Here is a 12,150-nt window from a genome sequence, read left to right as displayed (position 1 = left end):
GTTAAATGTTGGAAAATGTAGGAAATGTGCTACAAGCCCAAAGGAGCCGAAACTCAAAAGACTCGGAAAATGAACCACAATTAAAGGGGGCGGTGGAGTGAGTTTTGAGAGGGGAATGGTGTGCTATCTGCTTTGGGGCTCGCCTTTCACCCGCTTTTCCACCGCTTTCCCTTGACCAGATACAAATAATGAGGCAGACCACAACAATTACAGCAAACAAACAAACGGAGCAGAGCAAATAAAAAAATATAAATCTGGAAAAAATAAAAAAGCAATTGAGGCAAAGGAAGCTGGGAAAACACTTGCACGAGTTTGTACGGGTATGTGCGTTTGTGCCAAAGTGAATAATTTCTTTTTAATTTCCACTTAAGTGACTTTTAAATGCTTCACATACCGAAAAGGAGCGGGGACTCGACGAGGCGCGGAAAAGCATGGAAAGCAGGGAAAGCCAAGGTGGCAAGGAGAATGACGATGGGGCCGAAAAAGAGGGAAAAGCGGGAAAAGCCAGCCAGACGACACGTCACTTTGACGCCCTCTGGTGTTGGAAATTGGCAGGCAAATGGAATACTCGGCAAGGGGCTGGACAGGGGGGCGTGGCAGGTGTTGACTGGCGGCTGACCCCGTGTTTGCTTTTCCCCCAAGTCAGTTTTCCTACTCAGGCTTATCCCCGTCTTACTTCCGCCTTCTTTGTGACTTGTTAATTTACTCACCAATTAATATAATTATATTGCCACCCCTTTTTTGTACGTCTCTTAATATTGGCGAAGCACTTGTTTCTCCGTTTATTCAATTCATTCTACTGAACATAAAATTGGGTTTCTTTTATGTGAATTTAAATCTACTTTAAAAATAAAATATGTATTCGTATATGTTTGCCTAAGCGAATTTTCAACATTTCATCTAAATTCATTCCCCATCCTTCAAATATTTTCATTTCAGGCTCTTGAACGTATCATTTGACTACCTCATGATTCCCAAATTTTATGCTCCGCTTTCATTTCTCCTTGCCGTTTATGTAATTGACTTCATTGCCAACCATCGATTCAAGTACAAGAGCAGCCTTCTTCCTTTGTGCCCATCACTTGGGCTTTCTGGCGCTTTTTCCCTGTTATTTATGGATCACAATTTGAAGGCTTTTGAGCAATTTTTGAGTATCGAAATGAATCCCACTTGAGAACGCACAAAAAATTGGTAAATGTGATATGCAAATGGGGTCGGAAGAGGTGGCTGTGGCAGGGGGAAATCATCGACAGCTGAGTCAGCGACAAGAACAACAAATAAAAGGCAGTTAAAATGCTGCATAAACGGTAGAATGATGGGCGGAAAAAATTGAGGGAAATTTGAAGAGGGGGAAATTTGAAGAGGGGCGAACAAGAAAGTCGTGCGATTTTACCTTTTAATTGTTTTGTTATTCATCGTTGTTTGAGGAACACGCAAGTTACAGCCGAAATCAGGAAATGTTTTTAATTTATTATAGCCAGCTACTTAGTACATTTTTATAAATTTTTTAAAACGTGTAGACTGTATTTTATGCACATCATGAACACCATAGTAGTCCAAATCAAACAGTGATTCCCCAAGCTCAACCATAAGTTACGCTCACGCCCGCAGAAATTAAGTATACGCACAAGACCTACAAATTTAACATGCTTAGCAAATAATAAGAATAATAAATAAAATAATAAGCGAATAATAACTTGTAGCACGAAAAGTATGCAATCAGTTGCTCTAATTAAAACGTTCATAGCCAGTTGGTTTTTTCCGATACACGGAAATCAAGTTGCGTATACGCCCCGTGTATCAAAAGGGGCAAGCAAAGCTGGCCAAAGAGGGCAAACCGTAAACATAAATAAATAACAATAAACAACAATAAAAATTGACTCCTTGTGGCATTGCTCCTCTGCCACTTTGACCAACACAAATCATGGGAGCAAATCATGCGAAGCACCAAAAACACACACACCCGGAGTCGGAGTCACAGGGGTCGGAGGTCATCTTTACGCTGATGTCTATGACATTATCAGCAGAATTTATTAAATGACAGACACATAAATATATAATATATTAGGCCATAAATATGAGGGGGTAGGCAGGAGAAGGACTTAGATAGCCGCTGTTCATGCGACAAAGGTCGACCAGCGAGTTACCCTGAAAATGAGAGTTCGCAACGCGTGCACAAGTCCTAAATCACACGAATTATTATGACACATGCAGCGAACTGACTATATTTCCTTTTTACAGGGTATTTGGTGGAAAAAATCCAACCAGACAAGAGCAGCAAAAAAGAATACATGAAAACGAATTACAATATTTTAATTTGATGTTATTATTATCGCGCACACATGCTACACATTCTCCCTCCCCCGCAATATTATATACATTTTTTTGATATTTTATTTATTTTCTAATGGTTTTTGGGGAGTGCGAAAATAATGGCAGTGGCGCAACCGCACACACATGTATTTCTGTTGGGGGTGTGCTATTCAAACGAAATTATTGACATCTAAATTAGAGGAATTCGGGGTCTCTGGCTTTCTTTTTCGCTTAATTTCGATTTTATTCCGTTTGATGTTGCGCCCCGATTGGAAGTGTTGTTTAAATGCAAATAAATCTGGATTTAAGGAACACTCAGTGTGAAGTTGCTTATGAGCATTTCGCGGCTTGTTTTTCGCTCTATATATCACACATACGCTGTTAGGCATTTTAAGGTCGTACTAAAATCGCGTAATTTAATTGAGGCTTGTCCTCAATGTTGTCTTCAGAACATAGTTCTTTGATTTTGTTTTACAATTCTCTTGTTCTTTAACTTGGACCAGTTCATATATGCACAAAGTGCACTGTGTACTTAGTAAGCAAAATAAAAAATAATTTAACATCCGAATCATTAATTTTCAAGTCAATGTTGCAACTAAGTGAATATTTATTTAATGCGTTTAACTTTTCGGCGATGACCAGAAAAATAAAGAAAACTATCTGAACATCGCCCATGCCTCCTGCTTTTTTAGTTAGATTTTATTTGGATAAGTTATGGGTATAATGGGTTATGAATCTGGGTCGCCACAGCCAGGGCACACAGCCTGTGAGTGGATTCCAGGCCCCTGACACATGACCTTTTTTCGGTAGCTTCGTCCCATATTGTATTGACGTCCTGCAGGCATACTGGAGGAGTAGGTTGCGATCCTGTCTTGGACCCCTGTATCAGCCGTGTATTCTTTGAACGGCAGCATAGGGTGTAGCATGACCCCCACGAATCTTATCGTGGGAACTCGGACTTGTATGGTGGCTGGCTCTACCTGGACGCCTCCACGTCGTCGAAGTGGTCCTCGAAGTAGAACTTCTTGGCATCGATCACCGGGCTCTCGTATGCTAGCTTCTCATTGCCATCGATGGCGGTGGACTCCTCCTGCACATCCTCTACATAGCCATCCTTGAAGTCGTCCGACTCCGAGCCTAAATCATCGGGTTTGGCCGCACTCAGCTATAGGTCCGGTTTCTTCCTAATTTCCGCGTCATTTTCACCCACTTCTCGCTCGCTCGCTGGTTGGCTGGGATTTAGTATCCGCGGAAAACCTGGTGGTGGACTCAGTTGTGTTCACTGTACTTTTGAGCAGTTTTTCCGGACTGCGGACTGTTGCGGAATAACGGGATTCGAGATCTGGTAAGACGAAGACTATAATGAATTTAAATTATACATTTTCTCTGCTGTGCTTCCTCTTCCCCTGCTCTTCCTCTACCCCTGCTCTCAGTGCCTCCTGTGTGTGAGTATGTGTGTGCGAGAGGCGCTTATGGCTTTGTTTGCTACGTGGCCTGCTTTTGCCGCCCCCCTTTGCGCCACACCCCTGCCGCATTTACCCGCCCCGCCCGTTTCGCCTCTGTTTACTCCTTACAATCAGTTACAGTCTCAGCTGTCAATAGATTGTTGACATTTTTTCCTTTATACTTTCGCTTCGGCGAAAGAGACGGCAGCCAGGGCCGCAGAAAGAGAGGGATAGAAGTGTTGTTTGGGCCATGTTCTGTTGGCCGTCTTTTTTTTTTGTTTACTGCTTAAATCTGCCAATTTACTCGTTTACGTTTAGGCTTTGTGCGTGTGTGTGCGAGTGAGCGGAAAGTGAGGCGAACTGGGCGGAAAAGCGGGCACATGTGTGCGGAAAATTAATATCTGTGTCATTTTTTGGGTTAATAAGGCCAAATTGAGTATATGTGCGAGACACACTTAATTATCATCATATTTATGGCCGTCACGGGGCGACACTTTTGGGTCCCGTGTCCTGCGTACATTTCCCACGCTTGTCTTCGTTTTTTATACCCGTTTATTATGATTACGGGTAATTAGGTCTAATTTCTAATAGGGCGATATGTTATCGAAGCCACCAGCCGAAGGCGAACTTATTTTTAACATTCTCCAGCTCCAGTCTATGGGGCTTCAGCATTGTGAGGAAAATTTAAGAACCTACCGCGAGCTCTGCATAGTTTGCAAACTGACAGACAATATGCACATTAAAAAGCAAATCAGTTTTCAAATTGTCCACTTTCTCATCATCTGCACTACATTATTTTTCAAAGTGGTTAATGGAAATTTCCTCTTGCTCTTTCTCTGGAGCCTTTGCTGGGGATCCCTGTCTGTTTCCTGGTGTCGATGATTAAGTAGATTAGAGGCAATTTAGTATGCGTCGGAAAGTGACTGTTGAGAAGCCATCGACAGATGTCTGTCGTCGTACCGGCCACAATATATGTATGTAGCTGTATAAGTAGCTCCCCCTTTATATCTTTGCCGATGTCTCAGGTCAGTGCGAATGTCTAATCTCCGGGCTGACTGTCTAATCGCATTTGATGATGACTCGACTTGACTCCACTTGATTCGATTCCATTCGATTCCATTCGCTTCCATTCACTTCCATTCGACTCCCTTCGATTCAATGCGACTTGACTTTTCCCGGCCTTCCCCGCGTTTCCCTGGCAAAATCCGGACTTAATCAATCATTGGCCGTCCGTCTGTGCGCTCTCTTTCGCTTCCTGAACTTATCTATTCGCTTTCAATTAATTTTTCAGCTTTTATGCCAGCTGCATTGGCCACAAAATTTTGTTTGGCCAAAAGTTAAGGTTTGATTGGGGAATCCCTGAACTTTGAACTGGCCGAAAACCCAGGCAATTGAAAGTTTGTCAAGTGTTTAGGGCAAAAGTTCGGAAGTGACCTGAAAAGTGTGTTCGGGGAAATTTGATTCGATTAGATGGGAATCTTGGTCTTGCTACTCGCTATTGGTTTTTTTTTTTATTTTGCGTATTTTTCAACCTTTGTTGAACAATATTTTGCGCCGCAAAGTTTTCCCCTACCTTTCCTTTTGCCGGCACACAGGTGCAAACGGAAAGTAAAACAACAGGAGCAGCAGCCTCAGAATTTACATAAAAAAGTTTGTCATGCCCGAGGAAAAGCGGGTAAAAGCCAGCACATGCATGTTTTTGTGTATATTAAAACTGAAAACGCTGCAAACGCCTGAGCATCTGGAGAAGCCTCGTCTCCGGGTTCAACGCTTCGGTCTGGGCCATCCAAGCTTCCTTCAGGTGCGCACACATATATGAACTATACATACATATATGCATGGTCATGTCTGGATTAGCTTAATGAAAGCAAAGACTTTGGCGAACAACAGCTGATGGGACAGCCGGGAAAGCTGGGAAGCTGGCAAAATGTTAACAGTCAGTGCCAAGAAAATGCTGGCACGCAAAACGCTGAGACGATGACAATGTAACGTTTTCCATTGGTTGTTTCACAAGTGGAACTTTGCCGAAACCGCTCTGTTGTAATAATGAAGTGGGTTTGGACCATTCCATGTTATATACATTTTGTATATCGAATCTATAGCTTTCCGTGATCTCCGTATAGCCTTTCGTAATTTCTCTACTTGATTGAAGGAATTTGTATTTTTGTTTAAGAATTATAGATTTGTTAATTATAATTAATATTTTCAATTAATTTGTGGCATATGTTCTTAGATTCCATCTTTTAACATTTAAAATGTGTTAGGAGTACAGGAACGAAATTTTCCCGCTCGTAAAGGGCACTTAAAGGACGACTCTAGCTGAGTTTTCTGCCCCAACATGTGCTTACATGTGTGTAAGCGCATTTTGCAACGTGTTGGGGGCTCTGACATGCTGACGGCAACATGCAACACAAGCCACCGTGCGCAGCGGCAACATCAGCAGAACATACGTGCACGGCAGCAACGGCAAGGGGGAAATGGGGAAACGGGGAAAGCCTTAGCTACCAGCCATGAAAATCCTTCAGAGTCGCGTCGAAACATCCGCGTGACGACGTCATCGTCGTCGTCATCGTCCTTGTCTTCTATTGTTGCTGTTGTAGCCAGTGGTGCTGTTGTTTCTGCTGCTGCTGCCGCTGGCAGACATTGCTGCAAAGATTTTCGGAAAGTTTACAGCCTCAGACATTTGTTGTGGCTTTTATAAATTGTGTCTGTGCGTGGGTGCCAAGGTGTCTGCTCTGGGCGCGTTGCGGCTGAGGGGCGTGGCACGGCCGCCTTTGTTGCATTGCAGTAACAGCAGCGGCATCATCAGCAGCAGCAGCAGCAGCAACACGAAACACGTTAAGCGCATTGCCATTTGTGCCACATCACGGCAAACGGCGAGGGAGCTTGGATCCTTGGATCATGGGAATCCCCGCATCTGGCACAAGTTGTTCAATTCAGCAAACAAAACAAGGCGGAGAATAAATAGAGAAAAATACATATAGAAGCAAAAATAAAACACGAAAAATTGCCTGTCTTTGTGCAATCGAATGGCTTAAGCGGGATTTATCGGCATGCCGAAAGGTGAATTCGATTGATTGCTCGATAAAGATGAGCGATGATTGGGGCTATTGTTATAAGCGAAATTGTATGAGGCCTGTTGTTCAGTTAATTCTACAATTAATCAGTGGCTAAGCGGAAATTGTTGTCAAAAGATTTTTCTCTGCTCGTCCATTTGCAACATTTAAATAACTACCATACCCAATAAAATAATTTAGCAACGTTAAATGAACGTTTCATGATTTCGTGGAAGATTCCCCTCTTTCTAAAATCCATTGCTGTGCAAAATATACATATGTACCAGAGAACTGCAAAGGTGGCATTTTTAGCCACTCGACTCACACCCAACAATTTTTTGTGCGGATGCTGCCCGCCACGCACATCGCGGGTACTTACAAACACACAGTATACGTCTGCACATGCAGACAAGACACCCCGTTGTGCGCGCACCCGAATCAATACGGTGCCCTGCGTCGCGGGTGCCGATCATACTCGGCACCCATAACGGAGGGTAGAGAAGACAAACAGTCAGAAAAAGACAAATGCCTAAAAAGGGATGAGTGACAAAAACACTTGTGGGTTTACCGTTAAGCACATGGGTGTTTCCAAAAATACTCGGGTGTTTCTAAAAATACTCGGGTGGTCTTGTAGATAGTCGAGTCACAGACAAGATGCGTAACTCCATACGTTTTACACTCCATACGTTTACACACTATTCTTTCGGCGTGGCTCTAGACTTTGTCGAATACTTTGTAAAATATGCCCTTCATCTTATTATTATATATTATTATAATAATAATTATATTATATTATATATTATTAAATATTATATAATTATATATATATTATTATATATTATATAATTATATATATTATATTATATATTATATATATATATATATTATATTATATATTATTATATATTATATATATTATTAACGTTATTGTTATTTAAATATAGATTATAGTAAAAATAATAGTACATAATGTCACAAAATTCATTTCAAAAATGACTTTATATAAGAATATTTGTCATTAGAGTATTCAGGTAGCGACGTGTGAAAAATGAATAAGGGAATGATTCGAAACGGGTGGCACCCATTGAGTACATCAAAGAGCAAAGACATGAGCACGAAATTTTTCTTGGGTATTCCCTTTTACCCTTCATTTCTTATACCCGTCGCGCTTCCACCCATACAAATTTTAGGCGTACAAAAAATGACCTGCGGCCGATCGTTGACTGTGCGTCCACTCACCCAAACGGCTCTTGCGCAGCAGGCCTCGGGTGGTTTTTTTACTCGTAACAAAAACACCACGTTGGTAAAACACTCAAATATTTTGTATTGCCGCAAGTAGGGTGTCAAAAAAAACGGGGTGCCTAGAGACCGAGTGTTTATCGGGTGGACGTAGAGTGCCAGTGGCGGGCTGCAGTTCTCTGATATGTACCACGAGTTTTAATTTACGGACTCATTCACGATTCGTGCATCCATCACGCATCAATTTTTCACGTTTATCGATTACGGTTATTAATCATTCCCTTTCAGGACGATTCGATGCACTTTTGTCGACTCATTCGATGCTGAATCCTTCCCTGAATCCTTTCAGCTTGTTAAATGCGCTGCTGGCATTGCATTCCCCATTTCCCTGCCATTTTCCATTTGCCACCCACACTTTCCGCCCACTTCCCGACAGGACACAGATGCTGCCACGTCCGTGCGACTGAGATGGATAGCTATACTCGCGTCGTAATTAACATTAATATCGTATAAACTTTGGCACATTACGTATACGCCATGTGTGCGAGTGTCACTCGCAGTAATATTATCATACAGCATACACTGAGCCTTCAGCAAGCGAACGAAATTTCAAGCGATATTCGCAATTAAAATCATTATTTTCTTAATAAACTTTTGACAGTTTACTATGCCCAATGTATGGTTCCACTGTTGATATGCCATCCTTCTAGATATGTGAACCCAAGTTCTGCCCGTTTTTTCTTCGAGTGCTGAGGTGATACTAGATTGTCGTACCACACAAATTAACTGCGAGCACAATTGTTTTACACATTGTTGTCTGGGTTGTTGTTAAGACAGCAGCAGGGAAATGGGAATCTTTATGTGTGGATATGTGCTTTATGAACCCGTCGCTTAACCCCACTGCAGCCCGGGGGGTCTGTGTGCGAGCAAATGTGCAAGCTCAAAGTTGAATTTTCTTCAATTAACCTTTTAAAATCCTGTCCTTGTTTGTTCTTTCATGCGAGCACTTCTTGAATGCTGATTCGCTGACCAAAATGTTTTCCTCTTTTTTTCAGGTGAGGTTTGCTAATGAAGAAGGGTACTTTCCTTTCAGCTGGATGTCAAATTGTGAAAACTCAATTAAAGCAAACGGTAAGCAATGAAAATCCGTCTTAAAGATGTTATCGAATCCAGAGATACAGCGGCTTTGGCCTGTTTGCCATTTGCGGTTGGCTGCACTGTAAGCTGACAATTGCAGCTCAAAAGCTCAAAATGGAAAAGCGATACCAAGTGGGAAGTGCGGAAAACGCAGGGAGCATGGCTAAAGAAAGAAAGGTGGAGATTTCCCCTCGAAACTAATGAAGTAAAAGCGAAGTAAAAGGGAGAAAGCCATAAACAAACGACGCGAGCACGTGACTCAGCTCGCTTCTATTATTGTTACCAAGTTGCGCGACATAAATGTATAAAAGGTCCCAAAGAATACTTATTAATTGAAATAACGTTCTTCATTTATGTTCTCATCTCTTTATGCATATTGTTCTCATTAGCTTAAATAAACAAATTATTGGTGGAAATTAAAATCGGAATCATTTTAATAATACATTTGTTATACACTAGTTTTTAAATATCGAATACACATTTAAATAAATTCTTATCCAAATAATAAGTTTTATCAGGAAATGAATTCCGAAACTGGTTTTTAAAATATGTTTTGATTTAATTTGTAGAATATATAATCTATTAAATTTATTGAGGGGCTCGACATATGTGGATTGAACTCCGATTTTACTGCAATAGACCGCACTTCCTCTGCGGCGTCTCATTCCATTGTCGATTTGAAACTAAAGGAGTTGCCAGTGGGTGGATGAGGAAAGGGGTGTGTGGAGAAAGGGGGGTGGCCGCAGGGAGTTTGCAGTCCTACTCCGACTGTTGCCCTCTCCCTCTGAAGCGATTCCCCTCTCTTTCTACCCTCTAGTTGCATTTCGTTGTTCTACAGAGGCAACTTGAGTTTTGTTTGTGTTTGGCTTTGTCTTGTATGTTGACACATTTTTCTTTCGCATTTTCTTCTTCAGCTATGTATGCATGTGTGTGCCTGTGTGTGTAAAACCGGAAATTACAAATGCAACAAAATGTTCTCCAGAGTTTTGATAGCATTGTCTCAGTTGCAGTCTAGGAATCCCTTCTAAAGACGATAATTCCACGCTCGTGATTCCGTCACGGAACTCATTAAAAGAATCACATATTATTAACTTGAAACCGTTATAAGAAACGAGCTGCACAAGTAGCCTTTGAAATAAGATGTCAAAAGTAGATTTACTTTGCTCTAACCTTTTGTCACCAGTATCATTTCACTTCGAGACGTGTACAGTTCGGTTCACACAGAATTCTAGTTTTCAAAAAAAAAAAAACCGGTATTTAAAAAAAAAAAATGGAGAACAAATGCGAGGGCGAGCAACCATCGACATCCGGTGCATCCTGTAGGTGCTCCGAGTCCAGGGTTGGTATATCTTCCGCTCAGTCGGAGTACTCCCTGGACACCACGCCGGAAGCTGTGATGGCGAATGCGGGCCGTCTGGAGAACGAGAACGATGGTAACGATACCGATGAGGAGGTGGAGATCAACTTCACCAGCTTGATGCCCGATCACGGTAAGCGCCTGTATATGGACTGCAAGCTGTCACTTCCGGCAGGCGGAAGCGTGCCCATGCGCGGCGGCGCAGAAGCCATTTCCACTTCCCTACATGTCACTATGAGTTCTCCGGAAACTTGCTATGACCGGCTGAGAAATACTGCAGTCGATGTGCGCAATTGGAGATTGCAGAAGCTGGACATGGCTTGTCCGCTGAGCAACTGCGACTTGATGTTCAATCCTACGGAGCTTCTAAGTCACTGCCTGATGCACCACGGGCAGATTATCACAATGAATATGAGACCCAAGGAGCCGAAGACTCTGAAGCTGTTTGGAAAATCCTTGCCTGAGGACAGGGGCAAAACCAACTGTGTTGGTCTGATGATCTACGAGAGTGGCAACAACTTGACCCGTAACTTCAATCTGCCCAATACATACAAGAACTGGGAGAGCCATTTGCCCGTCCTGATAATGCTGTGGAAGACTTCCTGGGACTCGATGCCCATCGGACCGCGAGTGACCCATATCTATATTCTCTGGCTGTACTGTCCCCAGGCCCAGACGCCGTTGATGGTGTCCGTGGATATCGGAAAAAACACTCCGGGGCGGGCACGTCGGCAGGTGATTCAGACCTGTCCCAGCTCGGAGACCCTGGAGAATTGCGATCTGCTTTCGGACAGTCCGCACTTCATGCGATTCACACATCGCGAGATGAAGGAGCACACTGGAGACTACACGCTGGACATCGACCTGCAGCTCACCATTCTAGAGGATGGACCTACAGTGCAGCAAAGTATGCCCAATCTTAATGGGACATTCTTCAGGGATGACGACACCGAAATAGAACTTCTGGAATAAGAGAATACCTCCAAGCAGGAGGTATCTATTGGAAGCTCAGAAGGCCCTCAAGCGAACTTAACGCAATCTCTCCCAATGATTTTTGGCGTGGTTTTTCAAAATTATTTGCATTACTTTGATACTGTATCTAAAAATGGTTTCTCAAGTTTTTCAAACTATTTTGGATCCCTTTATACTTGGACGAGATAGCATCTCATAAGCAATTCAACATATGTGATATTGTAAATGTCCACCAAAATTGTATCAGTAAAGAACAAATTCCTTTTTAGAACTCAAAGTTAAATTGTTATTAATTAATGCGATGACAATTTAGATTGAAAGTGCCATTTACTTCGCTCAATAGCATCAATAGCAATGGTTTACTTAATTAATTGTTTAGTCAAAATCAACCGCCATAAAAAATAGTTTCGAACTGCCATTAAATCGTCCCTTTGAGTTCAAACTTGTTATGTGTACATTTGAAAGTGCATCATAATGTTGAGTGTATTTGCAATTTCCTCGGTCAGACTGACAGCTTAATTTAATTATTCTTGAACACAAATGTTGTGGCAAACTCGCCCACTTAACCCGCTGTGTGTGTTTGCTTGGCCAAAAAGCTGTTCGCTGGAAATTTTTCGCTTACGCCGCAGCG

At 42.2% G+C, this 12,150-nt stretch overlaps 2 protein-coding genes across 4 annotated transcripts in view; both read left to right on the top strand.

Moving 5' to 3' along the window:
- LOC6615159 (innexin shaking-B) overlaps positions 1-12,150 on the top strand; it is a 163,571-nt gene that overhangs the window by 46,551 nt on the left and 104,870 nt on the right. The window lies entirely within an intron of this gene.
- Positions 10,363-11,796, top strand: LOC6622014. Its single transcript, XM_002046027.2, has one exon. The coding sequence runs from the start codon at positions 10,461-10,463 to the stop codon at positions 11,517-11,519; it is 1,059 nt and encodes a 352-aa protein (XP_002046063.2). The 5' UTR covers positions 10,363-10,460; the 3' UTR covers positions 11,520-11,796.

Source organism: Drosophila sechellia, chromosome X, assembly GCF_004382195.2.
Source record: "Drosophila sechellia strain sech25 chromosome X, ASM438219v1, whole genome shotgun sequence".
Classification (NCBI taxonomy): Eukaryota; Metazoa; Arthropoda; class Insecta; order Diptera; family Drosophilidae; genus Drosophila; species Drosophila sechellia.
Note: the sequence above shows the minus strand (reverse complement) of the source record. Positions and strands in the feature narration are given on the sequence as shown.